The following is a 26291-nucleotide window of genomic DNA, read 5'->3' as shown; positions in this document are numbered from 1 at the left end:
TTTTTTTTATTTTATTTTTTTTAAGATAGAGGTGGACATGAAGGGGTCACCAAATTGAGAATAACTTTGCATAACCTGTGACTGCTACTCAAAAATGGAACAAAATTTAGAGAAAAAAAATAAAATCTTGCCTGCTTTAAGGATTGTTGATTGAGTGAGATTTTGGTTTTTTCCTTGGAATTTTTTTTGTTTGTAATTTTTGATAATTTAACATTAAAAGAATTAACAATAAACCACAGGCTAAATAAAGAAAAAAAAACAGAGTGGCTGGTAATAGGAATATCTTTACTCCTGCTAACATAATAAAGCTTGAACATTGTGCTATGCTGCCTCCCCACCCGGTTAAAATAAATCCCATCTTGTCGCTCCGGCTCTTCAGCTGTAATCAACCCCCACATGCATTTACGGAATGCATGCAACATGAAGAAGGATCAGTGGCTTTGTGTTTTAACAGAGGTCACATACACACTTTGGGTGCGCCAAGCATGCAAAAAACATTCCTTTGAGCCTTTACAAACACATATGCTATTTAGTGATTTAGGAACAACCAGCAAGAAAAAAAGAAAATGCAAATTTTATAGCAACTACAAACTTTGTTTTTCATGGAGCATGATGAAATGGAAAGTGGTGTCTCTGCATCACTGCATTCATTGTTAGTTTATTCTGGAATTAATGATCAGATAAAGGGATAAGGTCTGAGGCAACATATTTCACAACTCGACGAGAAGTTTTGATTAAAAAAAATGATAGTGAGGGAGCTAGATCAGTTAGCTAGCTTGACTTTGACATCCTTAACATGTAGATGTGCTACAGAATTTGGTGCGTCTCGGGTGAGTTAATAAGAAGTAAGGCGACATAAACACCAACTCTTACTGGTCATCAGGAGAGCAAGTGTTTAAATTAGCTCACCAACCTTTAATGTGTTCAGATGAATAACAATAAGAATTGCAAAAGTAAACATCAAGCCTGAAACATGATTCTGTAATGGACTGGATGTTCTTTTCTTTGTGTGGGAAATGTTTGCACGATTTTTGGAGTTCAATTCTGGTCCGCTAGTGGAGTTGTTGTCAGTCAGTTGTTATGGCTACGGGACTATGTGTAGCGTAGCTTACTTTGATCTTAACCTATCTATAGTTTGCCTTTTCTATGTTTTCAGAAAGAACAGTTAAACTTCAGATAGACTTTCACAAGTAAACAGTTAATAGAGAAATGTATTTAAAATCTCTGGAAATAAATACTGATAGCAATAATTACTAGGGATGTGTAATATATCGGTATCAACATTATAATTATATCAGTATCAGTCCAATAAGTAAATATTTACACAGTCAAAAGTGTAAATATTTATATAGTATCAGTAAATACTGTTAAATATATTGGATATCGATATCGGCCCAAATTTTCATGTCGGTGCATCCCTAATAATTACTCCTCTGAACATTAATTCAACAAAAATATCAACAACCAGCACTGGCAAGATGCATCTTTGCTGAAACAAAGCTGATTGAGGTGCATCACATCCGAAGGACATCAAATGTAGACAACACAGAATGTGCCTGAAACTCACTTCTCAGTGGCAAAATTGCACCTTGCTAAAAGTTTTAAACAGCTGTTGACTAGCAAGCTGCATTCAGTTTGAGCATCAACAAGATTTGTTTGCCAAATTAGCTCCTGAATCAATGTCCCTGTCACTATTCCTAAGAAATCGGGTCTTGTCTGTATGACAGTTTGGAAAACGGATTTGCATTTCAATTTGCATGGAAAACCATGGTAACAATGACATCTTTGTGGGATGTGCAAAAGAGGGATGAGGGCCTCCAACCAGTAGGAAACACAATGCCAAAATGTACTTTTCATTTTCCTTGCCGGACAAGATAGGAGTTTATTCTGTAAATGGTGGGTTGCCGGTTTGAACCCTGCTCCGTCTTTCACAGTCATTGTGTCCTTAGGGAATAAACTTCACCCGTTTTACCTGCTGGTGGTGGTCAGATCCGCCCAGTGCATGGCAGCCTCACTTCTGTCAGACTGCCCCATCGCAGCTATGGCTACAATATAATAGCTTACCACCATCAGTGCGCGAGTGACTGAATGTAGTGTGAAGTGCTTTAAAAGTACAGGCCATTTACCATCTGAGGAGTTTCGATTCTGGAAGAAGTTTTTAGATTTTTTTCTATTGCAACTATCTATACAGGTAGTTCTCATTGACATATGTGATCTAATTTTTTTAAGAGTGACTTGTTTCAATCACGATATCACCACTTGTTGTAAAGCCTGATTGTTTTGTTTTGAGCCACCTCATCTATGATTGCATACTCGTGTTTTCCAGGGTGTGGTCCAGTTTTAAAGTTTTTGCTTTTTAGTGTTTCAAAGTAATGGCTCCAGTTTCCGTCGTCATCTGCTCCATAACCAAACACGCTGACCTAGGGACACATTAAGAAAGCTTGTTAGTTCAACAAAGAAGCTGCCTGCAACAACTCTACTTCTCACCTCCACTTTAACCCACATGCCAAGAAAATATGCATCTACAATAACATTATAAAACCTCTGTCCCTTTTGTTTCACAACAAACAAACATTTTATTTCACCTCTGAGCGTCCTGTAGGACATTGGCTCTGCAACAAGTTAAGGTCTAAAAATTGGTTAAGTCTCGCCATAATTTTATTGCCGTTCTTCTTTTAGCTTTTAATTTGCTTATTTGGGAGCATGTTTTGGTCACATGACCCATATGTTGTGTTCTGGCGAAGGAAAAGTGATAACCACAATTTCACAGTATTCTACCTCGCACTTTACTCCTCACTCCGTTGAAGTTGTCCAGTATGTTTAGTGGGAAAACAGGCCCTAATCATTGTGCATGATAGGTCAAGTTGTTGCCAAAGAGCTTAACTTTTGTTTCACTGGATCACACACATATTTTCCAAGCTATTCACATGTTAACAGGCAATGTTGGAATGGCCCTGTACAATGTGTACCAGTTGTAGAGCCCAAGTATAGTGGGCAATGTGACAGATATTTACCATGAAAGACAGAAAAACTGTGATAACGTAAGTCCATACAGAGACCAATTTGAAGCTACGAGAACGTTCTTGAACTTGGTACCTTAATAGCGATTGCTAAGTGCAATGGGGTTTCATAGATCTTTAGCTGTCTGGGACAAGAACTCATTTACTGATTGTTTTCTTTCTGCCAGCATCCTGCAGTTTTACTCAGTTTGTCAGTTGCGTTTAGCAGCTCTCTGATCTTCCCCAATATGGCGAAGAATTCGGAATGGAACAAATAAATTCTCTAGACGGTAGGCTTTGTATAAATGAGTGCAAATCTAATGAATATTCTCCTACTGTGATTGATGCCACATTTCTTGCCAATGATGGTCCACAGTAGATAACAGAAGGAACTTCCTAATCATTGTTAAGGAAATGAGCCGAGTGTACTCACCTCATCACAAATTTGAAGTGCAAGGATCAAAGCCATAAAGCCGGTGAATGGATAATCTCCCTTTTTTTTCAGCCAAATTTCATGAACGTACCTCATAAAGCCTGTATTGACCACCATCACCTTTAACGAGTTCGTAGGATTCAAAATTAATTATGATCACAATAAAACAAAAAGAATAGTGTATTGCGTTAGACACCACTCACCAAGTCTTTGTTGGCTTTTATTTTGAATTTTATTGGTACATATGATCTGTTAAATCAAATGACAAGAATTTACAACTGATTTATCTCTTTAAAGTGGTAAAAAGACTAGTAAACATTAAATAAAACATAAAAGATGCAAACGAGAAGTGGAACTCATTGATTTAGAGTCGATACTGGGCAAAGTGAGAACATATTAATGTTTCAGCTGTATGTGTTCAGCAGACTGAAAGGTGAAGTTAGTAAAGCAAAAAATTATAACCAACAAAAAATAGTATTGCAGGACTCACTGGAGGGATTATTACGTTGAATTAAAACCTGCGTCCAAAGAAGGGTACGGCTCCGTAAAGGGTTTATCAATCACATCTCCAACATTTCCAACTCAAACAAATTCAAAACAAGCATTGCTCACCTAATGAAAACATTGTAATAGAAAAACCATTGACGAGGTAAAATACGTAACAAGTCATAGTGTCAATAGCGCTACTTTAACCAAACTAACTATTTCATGGTTAATTGACAGATTTAACTTGATTTAATATGCAATAAAATTATCATTAAAACAGTTTTCCATACAATTATGTGAAAGCATATTGAGAATATCTAAAAAACCAACAGCATAGAGTCGTAAACTTTCCTGTTTACAACATAAAACTGACAAAAACGGTGTTTTGATCCTCGCTAGAAGTAGTAGGAAACATACGTTTGTCTCTGCCTCCACTTCCCTCTTAAGTGGCTTTGTGGCTAACGTTAAATAAGTTAACCTAAGGCTGGATTGATATTTCAAGTCAATGCCCATTTGTCTTGTTAACAAAAAAGCCTGTCATGTTCTCTTGGTTACCAGTTCTGTAGAACAATGAGTCTTTGTACCTAAAAGCAGATGGATGAGAAGCTTCTGTCTCTGCAGTGTCAACACACAACAGAAGAACTTAAAACACAGCATACTTCAAACCTTCACAATAAGAGTCTTAAACACATATACACACATATATCCTTTGACTTCCTTTAAATCTAGACTAAAAACCCACCTGTTTAGGGTTGTATTTGAAATGTAATCAATTGCACATTTAATGATGGAACTTGACTTAATGTCATGGTTTGATTGTTAATTCTATGCTGAAATTGCACAAAAATCTGTGAGGGACGGCCGAGTCCCAGAGCGAAATTCCGTGAAAGAGGTGTACGGAGCCTGGTGCCAGAAGCCCATTAAAATGCATCTACATCATTTTTAAACTGTGTGATTGTGAGTGGGAATAAAAATAGCAACAGGTATTTTGATCCATATAACACAGTAGGAGTGAAACAGGTAAACCTTTATGGATGCAAACTCGACTAAAAACCCACCTGTTTAGGATTGTATTTGAAACGTAATCAATTGCAAATTTATTGATGGAACTTGACTTAATGCTGTGTTTTGATTATTGATTCTATGTTGCTTTGTGTTTCTGTGTTTGATATGATGTAAAGCACTTTGAAATGCCTTGCTGCTGAAATGTGCTATACAAATAAAATTTCATTGATTGATTGATTTAAACTTCAAATAATATCCAATGGACTACTCATAAGAGCTGCACAGCCAAAGATCTTTCTGCATAGAGTTTTTAAGCTCTTCCTGTCCAGCTTCCACCCACCATCCAAAAAACATCACTGTTAACCACTTTCTCTGACTTGCCCTCAGGTGTGCATGAAAAATCAAGAACATTTTTAATGTTTCATCTATAGTTAATGTTTAGACAGGCCTGCTAAATACAGCAACATTATGCTTGTCACATCAGATTATAGGTACTTAAATTAGCATAAATTGATTCAATCAAGTAACATGGAAATGATTTACACTCAGAGGCTATAAATGATAGATGGATTGACCAATAAAAAACAAGGCTGTCATAACTTCAGCTTGGAGCAATACTTTTTGAAGAATTTCAAAGCATTTTAACAAAACTGTGATATTGAAAATGAACAAGTAGGAGTAGAGAGTTAGACATATTTGTATTATACAACACATTTTCCAAAATGAGGGCCTGCAGGTGTATAGTACAAGGCAAATAACTAATGAAAATATACTGTGGTATTGGCTTGCCTGGCTCCCTCCTCCCCTGTGTATTCATTATCAAAAGGAGAGTTTAGTAAAAGTTGCATGTTCACTATATGTTAGTCAAGGAAAATATGTAATAGCCTACTCCAATTAGAGAGTCGATTTGATTATTTCAGCTATGGAAAGAGGGAAAATAAAGTTGTGACAGATTGGAAAGAAAGTGTGTGTTCTGATTTTTGGTTGCCATACAACCTATTGTGCAGTCACCATGCAGATTCACAGGGGGACATCTCATGTAGTGACATGTACACTATAGTGTGGAACACTACCTAAGTTATACTGTAAAACAAATATCATTCCCTCTGTTGATTGCACAGCAGGTCTTTATAGCAGAACATCCTATTAAAAACTGAACATAGTACATCTGTCTCCAGCATGTTTCCCACTGAGGAAGTAGAGACTGGGGACTGCGGGTCGCACTGTCCGATCTCTGGTTCTGAGGTTCATGGTGGTTAAAAAACTCCTTGGTGGTAAGGCCCGCTGAGGGTGGATGAGATTTGCCCAAAGTTCCTGAAGGTTCTGGATGTTGTGGGGGGTTTTTTGGCTTTCACGACTCCAGTACAGCTGTATGGTTGTGAATACAGCCCAAAAATCATTGGCTGCCCTCTCCCCTCACTGGAGGACCTGCACAGCGACCGCTGTCTAAGAAAAGCACAACACATCACAAAGGACACTTCTCACCCCGGACCTTCTCTGTTCACACTGCTGCCTTCAGGCAGAAGATACAGAGCAACCAGAACCAGAACCAACCGTCTCAGAGACAGTTTCTACCCGATAGCAATAACAAAACTAAATGCAATCAAAAACAACCATTAATCATCATAAATGATGTATGTGAGAATGTGGCTGTTCTTATTTATTTATTTATTTTTTTGCCAGTTGTTTGTTGATTCTTGCGTTGTGTGTGAATTGTGAGACAGTTATTTTTTGTTTTTGGGCATATGCACCAACTGATGGCACCCTTTGAATTTTGTTGTCCTTGTGACAATGACAATAAAGATTTATCTTATCTTATCTTATATTGAGTGAACATCGGGGGTAGTTCCCCCGGATTTGCATACCAGTAGGCCCACTATTCAAAAAGAGGGAACGCAGAGTATGTTCCAACTACAGGGGGATCAAATTCTGAAGCCTCCCTGGGTAGGTCTGTTCAGGGCTTCTGGAGATGAAGGTCAACACAGACTGGAAACATAAAAAAAAAAGATCCATCTTTTCATTGTCTAGACCCTCTTATGCATGCAGAACCACAGGAGCTGGAGACCATCTACACCACATTGGGCGAGAGGAAGGGTCCACCCTGGTCAGATTGACCGTCTATCACAGGTTGTGCATAAAAAGACTGAACCAATTCAGATGCGAGAGGGGAGGGACTAAAATTTAAGAATTATTTACATTCATATTTAATCAAATAAAAATCTTAGTCACTAATTTTACTTTTGTATAATACCTCTGGAAACATCCTGTGAAGCCATATGTTGTAAATGTAATTATTATTTTTGGTTTACAGTCTTTGTTGGAGATAATAGAAATGAAACAAGTATAAGGTGTGTTTTGATTACGTTACAATGAGCAACTCTTTGTAGTGCAGCATAAGATTTCCACAAATGTATACAACTCACCTTCCATAAAATCCTGTTGTAATGGCCTTGATGACCCACTGGAGGTCGTTTATCTTGAAGGGAAACAGCACAAGAAGAGTGGAGTTATCCAAATCTACGGCGCTCTCCGGATACATGACGCGATGAGTCGTTTTGGTCCCCACGTCACTCTCGTAGTTTTTGGTGGGAGCCGCGTTCATTCTAAATGGGATGGAGCAACAGTTTTTATAAATACTTCACTCACGTGAGAGACTAAATGCAGGATCATTCCTTTTACTGAAGATCTTACCTTATAACAACATCTTGGTAGTCTATCAGCGACCTGTAACGTGATCCTTTCAAATTGGCCGAATTTCCCACAACAGCACAAGTCCTGCAGCTGTCAGAACTGGGCTCTCCATGATCGGCAACGGGTGGCAAAAGCTCAAACAGCTTGTGCACTGTTGATTTATAATAACTGAAGTCCCTTTGTTCATGCTGTATGTGCTGTCGAACAGAACAAACAGCATGCTATTAGGCTGGTTTTCAAATGACATGAGAGGAAAAGAGGCTTGCATTATTTTCTCTAACCGTCCACCATCTGAAAGCCTCCTCAGAGAGGTTGGTGTTTACGGTCAGGAACGGTTCCACGGAATGGTTCAGGCGATGAAGAGCCCGCAGGTTGTCTTTAGACAAACGCTTCCCGCAAGCACACGAGTTTTGATCCTGCAGCCAGAGCCAGTCGGTGAGGTCAGACTTTAGAAACACGGCGGCGGTTAGAGCCAGCAGCAAAACCAGCAGCTTCACTTTAAATGTCCTGGACTGGTGATTGTTGTGATGGGAAGTAATTCCAGCATGGGAAGAGCGTCATAAAACAGGAAGTAAGTCCACATAAAATAAAAAGCCTCCAGTTGGTGTTTAACATGTCATTGTTTTTAATTTGATCTCAACACTTTAACGCCTTCTAGCAGCAGGATAGAAGATAGTAATTATTAGGAGCAGCAGAGTTACTAATCATATTTTTTTTATATGTAAATGCAGGTATTTTGTGTAATTTTTGTCCATGTCTTACCCGAGTGCGTACATTTGTCATAGCTGTCAGAATTTTCTATGAATCTTCAAAATGTTTCCATTGGTTGGCGGGAATTTGACTTCCACAAAACAGGCTTCATGCGAAGACTTTGTTTAGGCTGTTCTATTATTTCAGCGAAGGGAGTCTGTCTAATCCCTGAAGTGGTGAGAGACAGAGAGAGAGAGAGAAAGAGGTGTGGTTTGCTCATGTAGATACCCAAGAGGAAAAAGAGAGAGAGAGAGAGAGAACAGAAGGGAAGGTGAACACTGTCATAGCAAAGGCTTCTTTCTTTGAACTTATATTTTATGTAAAAATCCATATATTAGTCTTTAAAAGATAAAACGGAACATTATTAAATGCTATAAAATTAAGTAATTATGGCATACCGAATGGGACTGTTTGCTTTCTCATCTGAATTCCCTGGTCAAAGCTGCTCTACAAAGGTCAATTATGTATATAGCACTCAATTAGAGGGGGAAATGTTGCATATTAATATATTGCCCTGCAGACAAATTCTGTTGGCTATATGCAGGGCCGTCGCTAGCCATTTGTGGTGCCCCCCGTCCCAAATGAGAGCGTTTGTTATTTGGTTGTGGAAAATTAAGGCTTACGATGACAAAATGTGATTAACGAGGACTCAAACAAAAAAATCCTATAAACACTAAGTTTGTTGGAATCAAACAATGTACACACATAGCCACACATATCGTTTAAATATATCGCACACATGGAACCATTTTCAGAAAAGGTTTCATCTACAAAACCTGTGCAAATCTGCCCCTTAGTGTTGCTTTAAACATTCCAAACCCATAGGGGGCAGTGTAGCACAAAGCCAAGCCCTACGCCCACCAATTAGATTGCTTCAAAACAATTACGACTTAAGAATTAAATATGATACGAACAGGTTAATTTGCAGGATGAACTATTTTTGAATAGCATATTAGGACATAAAGTTATTAAAACACAAGACTATGTCGACTGGTAATCACATCAAATTAGGTACGTGGAAGTAATGACATAATTTGTTGCAGACTGCAACCCGTGGGACCCTAAATCTCTGTGTCCAGTAAGAGCCAATCATGTTGGCAATGTCCAAGCAACATTTTTTTAAATAACACCTATTAGCTGTTTTACTATTACTTTCCTAGTTCCAGTAAAACTACATTAAATGACAAATTACATTTTACAAAGGAGCAATACACCGCACTAGTGCCAGAGGGAAAAAATGAAATAAAGGAATTCCCTGAAATGGTGTGATTTACATTAACCAAACAGACATGTCATCACCTGTGCATAAAAACTATTTGTGTTCTTATGCAACACAAACACAGTACTACTGACAGTAATCTGTCAGCAGCACTGACTGAATATTTTAAAGTGGCATGCTTATTGTGTAAGCGTAAATTCAAGATTTGTTTAAGACACCGAAGCCCAGAAATAATGTAAAAATATGAATCACCTGGTGAGGTGTGGCATTTACAGTACAGATGAAGGAGTGGTGCTTTCAAAGGAAAAGCACACAATGTGCAGTCATGATGACGTCACATCCCGGATTAGCCGCTTAGCTAATAAAGAAAAAATAATTGCTGAGGAACTGTTTTGTAAACTTTACAAGTCCCCCATTTGCATCCAATACAAATATTAATGTGTGCAAGTGCTCATGCTGTAGAGGATTGTAGCAAAATTACAATAATATCTGCAATGGGCTGGTGACCTGTCCAGGATGTACCCCACCTCTCGCCCGTAGACCATAGCTGTATTCAACTGATTCTATTTTTGATTAATCCACCATAAAAATTGTAGAATGCGGCATGCTGGGAAGGTGCATGTAAAACTCTCCTGAGCATATAAAAACAGAAGCACTGGGCCAGGAGAACTGAATACATAGAGTTAATGGCAGCAATGGTTGTGTTGAAAGCATTAAGGAGGAGAGAAACGCAGATAAACATCCATAACGTCTATGGAATAAAACAGGAAGCAGACACAGAAGCTTGCTGCTTGTAAAGTATACAATCTGTACTAGATTGGCTTTAAGAGTGTGTAATTTTTCAATTCAAAAATCATTTTTGCCCAACTGAAGGTTTTTTAGTTGTTTTTTTTTTCCTTTGCCAGGCTGCCAATGTCAGATTAAACTCCTGAGGAAAATCATGAATGCATTTTCAGTGCTTTTTAAAAAACATCTTTAAGAGTGCTGAGAATGTTTGAGAGAGCAGTCAGAGACGTGGACCTTTACGATGAAGTTGATCTTTGTGGAAGCTTTCGTATGACGCATGAACCCAAGTTAAGATGGTCGGCACATAAAAGTAAATCAATAACCCAGCAAGAATGTTATTCGTACATTGATAACCGTCATAGTTCCAAACTAAATATTAATAATAATAATTTAGCTAAGCTAAATGTAAGCAGTGGATTATTTAAACACAACAAATTAAAACAGGATTAATAAAAAAAGACAAACAACCAGTCGTGAACCAATGTCGTCTCATTAAACCGACTTAACTATTAAAGCTTTTTCAGACAAAACAAGATCTACCATCTGCTGATCATGAAAAAATCTTTTGGAGAACATAGTGTCACTTTGTGTAAACGTATTATTATTTTTCAGTGTTGCCTCTTATGACAAAGTGTTATGATCACTTGGATAACACACATATTTCTGTTACGATTGAAAGAGGGAACAAATCCTCCAATATACGTCAATATCTTGGATCATGCCAAAGGGATGGAAATGATGTTTTGCATCACAGCTCACGACACTTAAATATATGGATGAAAACCAATAATGAACCCAGTCATTATTCTTAAACATTATTTTTATTTAACTTTGCTCTTCAACATTTCGGCTTTACACTGATCACCTTGTGATTTGCTATTTCCATTCTGATCTTTCCATGATTATTCTTTGGTACAGTCACAAAAGCAGAACGAAAAAAATAATAATTCTGCATAGTTCTGAGATCAAATGTAGAAATTTATGTGTAACTCAAGTGTGTGTAACAGTTAGGTGGCCGTCATGATGCATGATCTAAAGTTCTGCTGATGTAACAAAATGTAACAAGTCACAGTTCACAAGGTGACACTGAGGCGTCAGAGGATCGGAGTCTACAGAAAAAGCAAACAAGGATGTTGCTCAGTCCTGCTGACTTGTTGACCAAATCAACACAACATCCCACACTCACACAAGCAAATGTTTCAACTCTGATAGCTTCTCTATCAGAGTTGATAGTGAGGAATTAATGGCTATATTATTTTAATCGTTGATTCCTCTGAACTTCTGTTCTACAAGGTCGATGCACAAGGAATGGGTATCGACCTTGAATTCTCATAGGATTACTGTCAGAGTTGAAACAGTGAATACGTCTTTGTATTGGAGGAAAATATTAGTCGCAGATCTGCTGAATGAGATCATGTTTTTCAACAATTGGGACTTTTAAGTGGAAAAAGCAAACAAAGAGTTCCCAACATTATCATGAAGTAAAACCCAGCAAACGTTTCGGAGCCACAATAAACTGGTTTGTGTGTTTCCCAATGAGGGATCCACAGTAAAGGCAAAAATACTGACAAAAGTAGCAATGCGGTGGAAGATGAATATTGTTTTGTCATTTACCATCCCCTGTATGCTGACTTAAGATTTTCTTGATGTGAATGTAGAAACAAAGGTAATGCAGATGTGCAGATGTATTTTAATTGTCTGAGGATAAAATTCTGAGTTGGATGTACGATGGGGAAATCTTTTGCATTTTCTACTTTTGTCTGTAGAGCTTGGGAAAGATGACAATGACTGCTTTATCCTGGTTGAGTTTCAAAATGTAATGGTATTTTTAAACCCCCAACAGAATAAGAGCACTATTAATTTGGACAACTACAGGGGCAGCACAGAAAGCAACACAATGCCTGCTGGTAGACATGAAAATAGGCTTTGATAAGGAGTTTCTAGATGGGTGGATGTTGCCACAAACTCGAAAAACTATATTATTTTAATTCCTCTGAACTTATGTGTGTGTGATTTGTTTATTATTTTGTTGCTTTACCTAGTAATAAGTCTGTCCCTGCCCAGCAAAATGGCTAGAGATGGCTCTGGGTATATGGTTGAATATTTAAAATTATCTGAAGAAACTGAAAAATGTATCAATGCCTGACACCGACGCTGGACACCGACGCTGACTTTATGCTTTATAATACAGCTCTACTGCAGATTGCTACTGCCACCTCCTGCCCAGACTGGCATTAGTCACATGCATCTGATAATCTGAGATTTTGAATTTCCTGAAGCCACTACTGTGTGCAGACGCATTTTCAAACAAAAAAATACAAGCCATCCAAATAAACAGATTTACTGTGGGAATATGCAGCCAAAATGAACCAAGCATTATTATATAAACATCCTGCTGATATGCAGACTCAATGTCTCCTCTGATCACAGTGGTGTCACCTGTGAACTTGATCACAGTTTGATGGACTAAATAGTAGGTGTAGCGCAAGTAGAAGAGGGGGCTAAGCACATGGCCCACAGGTGCACCTGTGCTAAGTGAATAGTGCAGTCACGTCCCACAGACAAATTTGCAAATAGATAAATGTGAGAATACTGAGCCAGAAGTAGGAGGGATGTACGTATGTACATCAACATAAGTGTGAATATAAGAAACAATGTAGGAGCACCTTTAGTTTCAAACACGAGCTCCACCACTCAATATTTTCACCCCCTCCCCCCTTTTTTCTTCTGTTTTGAAAGATCTGCTTTTACATCGTCTCTGGGACTAACTAACCAAAGCCTGCAGGTGGCACTAATGTCATCAGAAATTTAAAGAAACGTATCTGGACATGGATAACGGAGTGACAGGCTAAAGGCTTCTTTTTTTAAAACACTGGTATCTGGTGATCATTTTGTGACTCTTTCTTCTAAGCCGTCACATTTCTTAACTTACGTTTGAGGTTTAATGGACACAGTAACACTGATTCACTCAGCCTTTCTTTCTACAACTCCCTTACATCAGGTCTGTTTCAGGAGAAGAATTCACGCCCCAGGGTAAAGTTTCACCAGTTCTTCAAAATTCAGCTTTTGTAGTATTTTATACTCCTGTTGTCCAGGATGTTTTCCTGTTTTGAAGCTTTTGTCTTTCAGTGTTTCAAAGTAATGGCTCCATTGTCCGTTGCGGTCTGCCCCATATCCAAAAACACTAATCTGAAAAAAAACAAACAAACCAAAAAAACCCCTCAGTAAATATTTTAGAAACAATAACTTTTCAATGTGTGTTTTTTTTTTTATCTTTGCTTTGAGAGTGCAAGTTATTCTCTATGCTCTAATCTTTTTGAGATATTCCCACCCATTCCCGATCTTGGAAAGCCGAAGTTTAACTTGTGCTCGACTTGTGCAGTGGTGGGGAATTCTCTTAATCTGAAAGGTTCAAATTACATCTTAAGCAAAGAGATGGACTTTATAAACATAACACAGCCACTTTCAATTTGCAGTACTTCTCTGGAAGCCCATCGCATAGTACCATGCTATTCAAAATAACAGATTATTACACAAAGTGTAAAAAGAAGAAATCTTTACCTCATCACAAATGTGAAGTGCAAGAACCACAGTCAGAAAACCAGTGGAAGGATAACTTCCCTTCTCTTTTAGCAAAATTTGATGGACGTCCTTCATAAAAGCTGGACTGATCACAATCACCTGGTACAAAGAAGAAGGTTTTGAACTAATGGAACTAATGACATTGCATGCAAATAGGAGTTGAATTGATTCACTAAAATACGTACCAAATTTTTGTTGGCCTGAATTCTGGATTTTATTGGTGCATAGGATCTGTAACAAGCAGCATAAAATGTATTCCATTATTAAGCTGAGATGGGCTACAGTATTTGGTAAATTTATTACTAATCAGCTAATATACTGATGAGAAATTTAAGACCAAACTGGATCGTCACAATCCAGATTTATCTGTAGTCCCCAAAAGATTTGTCGTTTAAAATTTGCCAAAGTATGTGCTGTCAGGACTTAACTACTTAAAAAAAAGAAACAAAAGTTGTAGAACAAACAAAAATAGGTACATATTTGTCTAACTTATTGGCAGGATGATAATATTGGTCAATTTCCTGTCCAAAAGTGTTTGAGCAAAATAGAAACATACAACTTACCGTCCATGAAATCCTGTTGTAAAGGCCCTGATGAGCCACTCTAGATCCAGTATCTTAAATGGAAGCAGTACAAGATGAGTACTGTTGTCCAAGTCAACTGCACTCTCCGGATACATGACATGATGCGTTGTCTTGGTGCCCACATCTTCTTCATAGCCTTTGGTTGGGGCAAAGTTCATTCTGATTAGAAAAGAGGGGTGTATTCATTAAAGATAATTACAGATTTTTATCAAGTTGTAAATTAAAAATGACCTAATGTACTGTACGTTTACCTCATAATTATGTCTTTGGAATCTATAAGAGGTCCGTAATTTGAACCTTTCAGATTAAGAGAATTCCCCACCACTGCACAAGTCGAGCACAAGTTAAACTTCGGCTTTCCAAGATCGGGAATGGGTGGGAATATCTCAAAAAGCTTATTCACCGTTTCTTCAAAATAACTGAGGTTGCCTTGTTCCTTCTGTACATGCTGTAACGTAGAAACGCAAAGTGAAAACGTATCTCTTGATTATTTAAATCCATGGCAAACACATGAGGCCCCCTTTCATGTAAAGACTTGCCTTCCACCATTTGAAAGCGTCCTCTGACAGTTTGGTCTTGGCAGACAAAAATGGCGTGACAGAACCTTTCTGAGGATGACGACACCACGCAGTATCCTCAGAATAATCCAGATCTCGCTGACTTTTATCAGCATGATCATCCTGACCATCATGCTGGAAATAATGCTGGCCATCATGTTGACCATCAGGCTGACTTTGATCTTGAAACCAGAGCCATTCGATGTTACCAGACTTTAAAAACACCCCGATGACAGTCACAAAGAGCAGGAACGTCAACAGCTTTAAATGAAAACTCCATCTGGCAGTGGGATTCTTGTCAATGGGAAAGAGTTTCAGTCTGTGGAGAGCGTATGATGGAACATACATTAGCACATAACGAGGAAAAAATGCTACAAATTTACTGGCATTATTGTACATTTATAAAATAAATGAAGCTAAAAATATAACACTCTTCTCAGTCCAGTTTATGATTTTATGTCTTACCTGGTATAAGAATACATTCTTCTTGGCGCCAAACACATTCCATACACCTACAAATATATCTTAAAAGTGTATGAGGGTGAAAAAAACAAAAACACAACTTTCATTAAAAAGAGTTCATGACAGAAAAAATGTCAAAATATCAAAGGTGAAGAGGTTACAAGGCCTTGGACTGCTACGTGAGTTAGGTCAGTTGAATCAAGCTAACTTCACAGCAGAGGAATCTTCCAAGGCCCAGGGAGACACCAGAGAAGACGTGACAGAAAACAAAAGCGGTGGACTTACAGCTAAGCTAAAAGCTAGCCCTTTCCGTTTGCCGCTTCCCTCCATCTTGCTTGCTAATGTACGATCCCTTCAAAGCAAATTGGACTACCTGAAACTACCTGAAGCTGGATCTAACCAGCTAAGAGGAAACCAGAACCTGCTGCATTCTCATTTTCAGCGAGACATGGCTAAACTCATCTGTCGCTCATAATGCCATCAGTCTGGAGGGGCTAGCAACTTTTAGAGCCGACAGGAGCCATGCTCCTCCAGAGGAGGTGGTGTTTGTATTAACAGCTGATATAACAACACCAATGCTGTTTTTAGTGGCGTTAACAACAGCACTGGTGTACGCTGTTGTAGCGTACACCACCAGTCTACGGTCATTGCTATGTGGACATGGAGTTCATGATTGTGAGATGCAGACCTTTCTACCTACCCTGGGAATTCACCACCATTATCATTTATGCTATCTACATCCTGCCCAGTGCCAACACCAAGCAAGCACTGAGTACTCTTCACCAGGCCTTCAGTGACAGACAATCCATAAACCCGGAGGGTGGTTTTTATTGTTGCTGCAGACTTTAACCAGGCTAACATCAAGACTTTTATTCCTAATTTCAATCAACATGTGGATTTTCTGACCAGAGGAGAAAACACACTGGATTTGGTCTACACCAATATCAAGAAGGCCTTCAGAGCAATCCCCCCAGCCCCATCTCGGCTCTTCAGATCATCTTTTGGTTATGCTCATCCCAGCATACCAACCTCTGCTCACCAGACAAAAGTCTGTGGTGGGGGGCGTGCCGTGGTGGCGTAGTGGTTAGTGCGACCCGTATTTGGAGGCCTTGAGTCCTCGACGCGGCCGTCGCGGGTTCGACTCCCGGACCCGGCGACATTTGCCGCATGTCTTCCCTCCTCTCCTTCCCCATTCCTATCAGCCTACTTTCGTAAAAGGGACACTAGAGCCCACAAAAAGACCCCTGGAGGGGTAAAAAAAAAAGTCTGTGGTGAAGAAGGTGAGAGTGTGGTCTGAAAGAGCCTCTCTCTACTAGAGAGGCTTCTCTCAGAGTCACCTTGTGGTCACTCTCAAACCACAAGGTGAGAGTGTGGTCTGAGGGAGCCATGTCTGCACTGCAGGACTGTTTTGGCTGCACAGACTGGGGCATGTTCAGAGAGGCCGCTACGCACAAGCAACACACGGATGTGGAGGAGTATGCAGCATCTGTGTCAAACTACATCCAGTGGTGTACGGAGAAGGTTACAGCAACAAAGTCAATAGTCACACAGGCCAACCAGAAACCTTGAATGATTAAGGAGGTGTATTCTAGACTGAGGAAGTGTAATGCTGCTTTCAAATCTGGTGACATGGCCAGACTTACCTCAGCAAGGTCCAATCTAAAATGTACCATCAAGGCAGCAAAACATGCCTACAGTCAAAAGATCCATGATTCTTTCATGATGCCAGAAACACCAGACAACTGTGGCAGGGCATCCAGTCTGTGACTGATTATAAAACCACATCTTCATCCTGCCAAGATGACATTAGCTTCCTTAATGAGCTCAATAGCTTCTTTGGAAGATTTGAAGCCCTAAATCCTTCCCCTGCAAGGAAAGCTACCCCTCTCCCTGATGAACAGGCCCTCAGGCTCAAAACATTTGCTGTGCGAAAAGCCCTGGGGAAAATCAATATACGAAAAGCTGCAGGTCCTGACAACATTCCAGCAAGGCTGATCAAAGAATGTGCAGATCAGCATGCCCATGTGTTCACGTCAACACGTCACTGTACCAGACCATTGTCCCTTCATGTTTTAAGTCAGCTATTATTCCACAAGAAACCAACCATCACGTGTCTGAATGACTTGTGACCAGTTGCATTAACATCTATCATCATGAAGTGCATTGAGAATGTGGTTAAGGATAAATAAGGACATAAACTCTATACCGCCTCCATCATTTGACCCATTCCAGTTTGCATACAAACCTAACCACTCGACTGATGTTGCCATCTCCACTGCTCTTCATCTGAGCCTGGTACATCTGGAGGAAATAAACACCCACGTACGGATGATGTTTTTGGACTTCAGCTCAGCATTTAATACGATCATCCCCCAGGACCTGGTATGCAAACTGGTCTTCAACACTCCACGGCGTAACTGGCTGCTGGACCTCCTCACTGACAGAACTCAGTCTGTCTGTGTGGGTAATAAAACCTCCAATGTCATTTCTTTGAACACTGTTTTCCCCACAGGGCTGTGTCCTGAGCCACCTGCTGTTTACCCTGATGACCTACGATTGTGGTCCCAGGTGCAACACCAGCCACATCATGAAATATGCAGACGACACAACAATTGTGGGACTGATTCAGGACAACAATGAAGTGAACAACATTTTGTGGACTGGTGCAGAATAAACAACCTGCTCCTGATCAACGACAAGGCAAAAGAGATCATTGTCGACTTCAGAAGGTCTCGACAGAACCACACACCTCTCCTCATTAACGACAGAGCAGTGGAGATCCTGGGGGTTCACATTACAGACAACCTCGGCTGGAAACTCAAGGCACCGCAGGAAGTAGTCTCTCTACTAGAGAGGCTTGTCTGTAAATCGAGGTGGACAGCAGTGCAGTGCCTTACCGCCAGCACCTGTTCCGTGAGTCCAATCACATGATTTTTCTCTGAGTGTTTTCTGCCGCAGGTTGGAGTTGAAGTTTACGATCCGAGGTGTACTTGGTTGTTTGGGCTTCTCTTTGTGGATTGGTTGGAAAACCCGGAGTGGAGTTTTTCTTCCTCGTCTTTGGATTTTAACGGGAGCTTGCATTCATTATTGTTGCACTACTGCCATCTCTTGGATCCTAATACTTATTCCTCAAATTCTCCCAATGAGTCCGGTATTTAAAAACCCCGAAATGCCTTCCATTTTCCTTCATTATTATTTAACCGAGCAACTACAATCTCAAATTTCAATTCCCTATTAAAACCTATTTCCATATTCAATAATCTTTGATTCGCTTTCTCTTTTTTTGTTGTTGTTTGTGGCAAATTACTGGATTGAACTGGCGACTGATAAAACTGGGACTGGATTATTTCATCTTTTTTTTAACTTAAAGGAAAAACATGAACTATTTAACGTAAGAACTAATTATTGCATTAACATTATTTTTGTGTTGATACATTTAAGCCTTGTGAAAGAAAATGTGTTTTTTCGGGAGAACACACATTCACTTGGAGCCTTTCAGTCTGCTGAATCACTTTGCCCCCCCAAGTCCTACTCATTCTCTTATCAAGAGACAACTGTGCAGGTAATAAAAATAAACACAATCTGGCTTCTAATAAATTCCCCATTACTCTTTAAATTACAATATGCATCACCCGACATCATTTTTTGTTGTTGTTGCAGAACTGGCTGTTACAAAAACAATGACAGGAAAAAACACATTTGGGTTAAACTTTCCAAAGTGGAGGGACCCTAACAGATGGGTCCCAATTAAACACATGGAACCACTTTAAACAGACTTGACAGCAGATTGGGTGAAGTCCTCATCTACATCATCAATTAATCTAGTTTGTCAGTGTTAGCAGGACCATACACAGTACTAGTTTAAGCTTCGGTGGTTTGAAATGATTCCTTTAATTATCCACAAACTGTTACAGAAAATGTCCACTCTTTGCTTCCGTAGTGAAACAGTTTTGACGTTTGTCAATAACAACGTAAAAAAACAACCTGCACATAAATCTGTTAACTACTTTTAATTTCAAAAATAAAATAATCCTCCTAAATTAAATACCTTGGGTGCTGTGGTGGCACAGGGGCAAAGCACAGCCCACATATGGAGGCCTTGGTCGTGGCAGTGGTCGCAGGTTTGATTCCGGGCCTGGCGACATTTGTCGCATGTCTTCCCCCTCTCTCATTACCCTTCCTGTCAAACTACTTTCTAATAAAGGCAACTAGAGCCAACCAAAGCTTAAAAAACATTACATACTTTGATATTGCATTTAAGAAAATAAAAAGTCTTGTATTCTTCTATTTCCACATATTAAATATTACTGGCAAATAAACAATAAAATTGTTTTTAAAAATAAGATAAACTATATTTAATCACCCATTAAAGGTTAGAGACACATATTGAACTCAGAGCTGGTCCACATGACATCCCTCAAAAACATTCACAACTATTTGTCTGCGCTAGCTTACATTTCACAGAGCGAAAGGCTCTCCATACTTCATCCGAAGCGTCAAAATTGGATTTCATTGACAGTTGCATGAGGAAATTTGTTATGCAGGGAGAGCAACTTAACCAATAATTTTATTCAAATGTCTATGCAAATAAACCTTACGATAAGTAGACCATTGCAACTCAATTCTGGATGTTGGTCCAAGAATGAACCCAAACAATGTTTTAAGTGGATAAGTGCCATTACTCCCTTAATGTCATAACTACAGGACGGAAACATGGGGGAAAAAAATTGTATAAATGGTAACAGTGCCTTTTGGTGGTTCATATTTAATGTTTGTAGGGTTTTATCCAACTGTATCCATTCGCTCTAACAGGATACTCAGATTAGGAGGAAGGTAGAGGAGCAGAATGTTTCAACCTGATTTTTTGCTCTAGGGAGGAGGAATTTTCTGAGAAGTTGTGACAAAGTGAGTGAGAACTTTGTTTTGCCAAAAGTGTAGTCCCAGTATTTCAGTTAATGTTCTAGCTTGTTTTTAATTGACCTACACCTCATCTTTGTTCTATCTGCAAACATTTTGTATCCTGGGATCGTTTATGTTCTGCATCGTTACAGATCATTTGATTATACTTTCATGGTTTGAATTAAGTTGGAACATGTTTTGTCAAGATAACATTTTGCTTTTTTTTTGTGAATTTCCAGTAACAAAAGAATAACTCTCTACTTAACGTCATGCAATTTGTGAAGAGGAGGAAAGAAAACTGATGTAAGTTAACTTTGGAGTTTTTTTTGTTTGCCTTAGGTTTTTATTTCTTGTTAGAGTAAAATTTGAAAGGCTACACTCTACATCAGGGGTCTCAAACTCCAGGCCTGGAGGGCTGCAGTCCTGCAACTTTTAGATGTGCCTCTGCTGCACCACCTGAATAGAATAATTAGGTCATTAGCAAGACTCTGGAGAACTGATCTACACAAGGAGGAGGTAATTAAGCCATTTCATTCCAGTGTTTTGTACCTGTGGCACATCTAAAAACTGTAGGTCTGCGGTCCTCGAGGCCTGGAGTTTGAGACCCCTGATCTACATGCTGTTTTGTCACCAGTATAACGTAGCCCCAATGAATGGAGGTTTGTCATATTAAGTATCTAACTGTGATTTGAAAATTTAACTGCATTGAGAGAGAGAGAGAGAGAGAGAGAGAGAAAGAGTTTTGTTTGGTGTGTCTAAACATCTAGTTCAACTGCATCCATAAAAATGCAACCAAACAAATTACATGCTGTATTATAACTTGAAAGGGTCTGAGCCATAAATTGATGGAACATGGTATAGTAATACATTATAAAAAATTTTTTTTGTTGTTTTTGTAAAACATAGGTTAAAGTTGTGGAAGTTCTAGAAAAGGTGAAGTGGAATTATTTTAAGGAACCAGATTTTAAGCATTATGTTTATCGCCACAGGGGAAAGGCTTCAAAGCAATGAGATATGTGCCGTAACCCACATGTAGAATGAATGATTACAATACAAATATTTAAATGGTTCTTTGCTTTAGTTCGACATTTTGTAAAAATTAGACATACAAATGAAAGTGTTTCTTTCACCAGACCTGGTATAATTAGAACTAAAATTACCCTTATAGACTGGGGAAAAAAATGTAGTGTGTCATTGCTGCTCTATAGTATACCCACCTGATATTTTTTCAATATTTTAATTCAATAAATTATAAAGTTTTAACCAACAGCCACATACAAAAATACATTTAGGTTACAATATCAAAAAGTAGAAAAAAAACCTTTTTAATTGAAAATTGAAGTGAGCCAAACAGTATATATATTTTTCATCATGCTGTATTTATTCATCACATTCAACATCACACAATATAACTGTATTTAATTACAAAATATCTTTATAGTCAAACAGGTCAGCTCGCCAGTATCATTGAGTTGTGCTACTTTGGATGTCGTGAGAAGTAAAACACTGACATCTGGTGGCAGGCAGACGGTACTGACTAAATGTCTTCTAACAAGCCTCGTTTCAGTAGAAATTACACCTAAATATGAACATATGATTCAAGAATTTCTCATCAGTTTTTTCAAATAACACTCACTTCTTTTTTATGATCCATTTTAATATTTAAGCCGGTTCTTCTGTCATTTATGCAGCTAATGGTAGCACACACTAGTTACAAAACTCAGTTGAAAGATCAATGAAACATCATCAGTTCATTGACATGCTTACATAAAACACCAGAACAGTTGATTTGCCACTGTGACATGATGCCACAACAGTGACTAGAGCTGCAGTCAGTACTGTTAGAGTACAAAGAAATGCACTGAAATGACACAAGTTGGACGTTTTCTGACCCGGCCTAATCTAGCTAATTCAAACATGAAAGCTGAAATGAGGCTGCTCAATCTGAACCCACACCAGGGCCTCTATTTATAGACGTCACTTAAGAGGCCGACATGAAAGCTGCAACAGAAGATCTGATGGAGCACAAATGCACCTCGTTGTTTCCTTTAACTTTGGACACTTTACATTCATGTTAACAGAAATGATCTTCACAAAGATCTACATATAAACAAACTTCATCCACTAGCAGCTCAGACACTTGAAGGTACATTTTGATAACTTGGACATCCGTTTTTGTAAGCATTGAAAATTATGAAACAGTGAATCTTCATAAATATCTGACCATGTGAGCTGAAACTTGTTCTGCCTTGAAGGTAATAAACATGCACACATCACATGTTTTCTCAAAAGACATTTCATTTCTGAGCAAAAAAAAGTCCAAAGCTAAAAGAAAAGTAGTGTTCTAGAGTTCTGTGTGCAAGCCCTGCAGGCTGGATGGTTTTATATGCCAGCATAAACACAGACACCGCCGACTAGGCATGCCTCACTGTGTACTGTTCCCTCTGTTTAGCCTAAGGAGTAAAATCAGGGCAGCACAAACACAACAAAAGCACAAAGGAAACAAGGTGCATCTGTGTTTATCGGCAGCTGCTGTAGCACTGCGGGTTCACCTTGTACGTTTCAAAGACTACTTCACATTTCATAATACTCCTTAAAGTAAAACAAAAAGATTAGAGACCAAAATTTTATGTACTTGAGGAACAGCATTTGTCCAAATATAAACTGTCAACCACACGGACCGCTGAGTTTCAGTTTTGCTCAGTCGCAGCACGCTACTGTCCCGTTTGCCCTTGACGAAAATGCCATGACGGCGCTCGCTCGTCCTCGTGTCCACGCGTCCCTCCCAGCCAGTGCAAGTAAACAACCTTCTCTCAGCCTCCGCTTGCATCTGATTCCAGCTGAGTGTAGGATGTTTACATGAACTGATAGGCCTGTCACGATAGCAAATTTTGCTGAGCGATTAATTGTCTCAAAAATTATTGCGATAAGCGATAATATTGTCTGAAGACCTTTTTACACTGATTTAATGGAAATGACATAATAATCCATGCGATTTCCTGCCAAAGATAGATACACTTTATTTTCAAAAGAATATTTAACACTGGAACTGATAAACAAAATAAACAAAACAACCAAAAACGAAAATAAAATGGTCTCCATTAACAAAAAACGCACTTGAAAAAAAAAACCTAAACAACATAAAGCCAAAGTGGAAATAAATACTGCATTCAACCAAAAGAGTGCAGATTATGAAGTCTGTATATTATGTTGCCCTTCAGTAATAATTAGATTTAAATAGAGAAGATGGGCACATCAACTACCTGATGCAATAATTCACACTACATGATTTTTTGCTCCTATTTTTCCCCTTACAACAATCTTAAAACGTTGGTCTTTCTAAGATTGTGTGGTGTGTTATGGTAGATCGTCCTCCGATCTAAATCAGGGATTTTCCCCACTGGGAGCTTTAACTGTGACAGGCAGCCAATCAGAAAGCCTGGATTCTCCTCTGCACTTTCTGAGGGGAAATTACGTCAGGGAACCCCAAACAGCTGACACAGCGCAACCCGAAGTCCAGCAGACATTGGAGGTGATATGTGGAAACAACATTAATGTTTATTCAACATGCAAAGAATATAGAAATGACAAGAGGAGGAGTTGGAGCGAAATTGCTACCGCAGTTGATAAACCCGGTAACTTTTCAGCTGTTCTTCGTTAACGTGACGTAAACAGGTTCTAATGATTTTCATTCAGTCAGAACTTTACGCTGACACTAGCCACATGCATTGCAGGTAGATTGTAGTAAAGCATTGATTAATGTCTGGTTTTAAAATTAGTTCACTGGACTTGTAGCCATTATTTTGTGCCCATTGTTGGACACCACACGGCAGGAACGAACCCGATCGAACCGGCTAATGTGTGATCTGTCAGGGTTTGAAAATGGGCCGACAATCAGGCGACAGCTCTAAGATCGTGTGCGCTGGGCTTTACACTAAGTAAAATGAGGAAGGAGGGTCAGTGGAGAGCACCGGAGTTGAGCCATTTTTCATTCAGTGTCATTAACAGAAAGAGAAAAAGGCCGGAAGAGACGATAATGCCGATAATTAAAATGACGTCGATAGTTTTAATTTATCGTACGATTAATCGATTTATCGTTTATCGAGACAGGCCTATGAACTGAGTTTGGGTTGAATCTGGACCTCCAAAACCGCACAGTCGTGGGTTACGGAGCGACATTGGAAGAATGCTGAATTTTCAATTGGTTGGGCTTCGTCCATGGCAGCTGGCGGCCGCAAACATCGGACTGAAAGCTCTGCGTATCGACAGCTTCCAGTCGGGGATGTTTACAGCCTCAAACTACCAATTTGTGACCTCCAGAAACTACGACACACGTGCTGCAAAAAGGAAACAGGAAATCCAAATCATGACCCAATCTTATAATAACAAGCAGCTCACAAATTAAAACTCAAAGCCTATAAATAGATGTTTAATAGTGAGCAGAGCTGATTGTTTTTGGGCGTCCCGCGGCGTTACCCACCGTCAACGTCTTCCGTGTATGGCTGCTCTCCTGGTCCTCAGTGGGGTACGGCTCAGGAGACTTAATCTCTTTCTGCCCTCATAGCAACTATGCAGTCAGAGGTGTTTAAATTGCACAATGGAATGCAGAGGGAAATAATCTTCCTTCACTTCAACTTTTTCTTTTTTTTTTTAAAGAGAAGACAGACCGATCTTCTGTCTTAATATTGTTGCATACCACATCATGATGGTGTTAACGGTGTTCCAGTTCATAATACCATCGACAATATAACGCCAGACACTTCGAAAAAGTTAACTTTTCATTCGTCTGTGCCATCGACCGCTATGAAGGATTTTCACTTTCTGTTGAAAGTGGTCTAATCCTCATGCTGCTTCCCGAAGTAGCAGCACTCACCGTGGACTAGTTCACATCTTTCACCTTCAGGACGCACATTCCCCCCCTTCTCCTCTTGTTCCTCCGCCTCCTCTCTGTGATGCATGAGAACCGTGACTTGTTCAACGATGTGGGGCAATCTCTTTAAGTAGCTTTCCTTAAAGATCACCTGACAAACTAATTAACAAAGCTGTCCAAGATCGCCACCGACCACTTAAGATCATGTCAGAAATAAAGTGAACTTTAAATCCCTCACTCTTGTTCAAAAAATGACACTAGTGATTTGACATTTTGATGATACATTGTTGCCTTAAGAAAAAAAAAGAGAACACTGCAGAAAGGTTAAGGCATAACGTAAAGGCAGTTCATGTAGGGTAAATGACTGCCTCTAGATTTACATTAAGTGTAAAGTGAATTACTTCATTTAGTCAAACCCTCATACATAAAGCAACGTTATGATGTATTATTATTATAAAACAAGCTTTTGTATACGTCAAACATGCCACATGCATCACAGTGAGCATAAACTAAAAGTAAAAAAAAACAAAAAAAAACGCTAGACTGGCTTTATGAATATTAAAGTGTTAAGTCATCTATAAGCGAAACTTTTGAGGACACACAGCGCTGCTTTGAAAAGCCTCCCCCAGCTAGCTCAGTGTCCTAAGTTGTAACAGCAGCTGCTAAGGTTAGCTGCGACACTGCAGTTAGGAGCGCAGTTATCTGGCAGTACAGTGCAGGAACAGAGTCCTGTAACACCACAGGAGTCAACTTACAGCTGGGAAACAAACACTCAAAGCAGGCCAGCTACCCTGAAGCACTGCAAGACTGTGGGGGAAAAGCGAACCTAAACAGCGAGATAGCCTCTAGTAACAAGTGTCAACATCCGGAGGATGCATGCTACTGCTAGTGAGCCAGTGAGAACAACTTTGTGTTGTTGGACACCCTGCCAAAGCAAGCTAGAAAACCATGGGAACTGTTAGCAGAAC

General features: G+C 39.2%; 2 protein-coding genes across 3 annotated transcripts; both read right to left on the bottom strand.

Moving 5' to 3' along the window:
• Positions 1 to 11059, bottom strand: LOC114156381 (CMP-N-acetylneuraminate-beta-galactosamide-alpha-2,3-sialyltransferase 1-like). The gene is made up of 7 exons (XM_028036779.1): positions 8377 to 11059; positions 7896 to 8126; positions 7615 to 7811; positions 7347 to 7526; positions 3636 to 3681; positions 3433 to 3552; positions 1 to 2420 (listed from the first exon to the last, which is right to left on the bottom strand). The coding sequence occupies exons 1-7, from the start codon at positions 8395 to 8397 to the stop codon at positions 2253 to 2255; spliced, it is 963 nt and encodes a 320-aa protein (XP_027892580.1). The 5' UTR covers positions 8398 to 11059; the 3' UTR covers positions 1 to 2252.
• Positions 11060 to 11171: 112 nt separating this feature from the next.
• On the bottom strand, positions 11172 to 19519 carry LOC114156380 (CMP-N-acetylneuraminate-beta-galactosamide-alpha-2,3-sialyltransferase 1-like). 2 transcript variants are annotated; one of them, XM_028036776.1, is made up of 8 exons: positions 18452 to 19519; positions 15558 to 15616; positions 15075 to 15411; positions 14787 to 14983; positions 14515 to 14694; positions 14137 to 14182; positions 13931 to 14050; positions 11172 to 13558 (listed from the first exon to the last, which is right to left on the bottom strand). In XM_028036776.1, the coding sequence occupies exons 2-8, from the start codon at positions 15593 to 15595 to the stop codon at positions 13391 to 13393; spliced, it is 1086 nt and encodes a 361-aa protein (XP_027892577.1). In that variant the 5' UTR covers positions 15596 to 15616; positions 18452 to 19519; the 3' UTR covers positions 11172 to 13390. The 2 variants fall into 2 exon arrangements, with proteins under 2 accessions (XP_027892577.1, XP_027892578.1); XM_028036777.1 differs by lacking the exon at positions 18452 to 19519 and adding an exon at positions 18304 to 18441.
• Between the last annotated feature and the right edge of the window lie 6772 nt (positions 19520 to 26291).

This window comes from Xiphophorus couchianus, chromosome 13, assembly GCF_001444195.1.
Source record: "Xiphophorus couchianus chromosome 13, X_couchianus-1.0, whole genome shotgun sequence".
Lineage (NCBI taxonomy): Eukaryota > Metazoa > Chordata > Actinopteri > Cyprinodontiformes > Poeciliidae > Xiphophorus > Xiphophorus couchianus.
The sequence above is the reverse complement of the archived record's forward strand: the minus strand, read 5'-3'. Positions and strand labels throughout refer to the sequence as shown.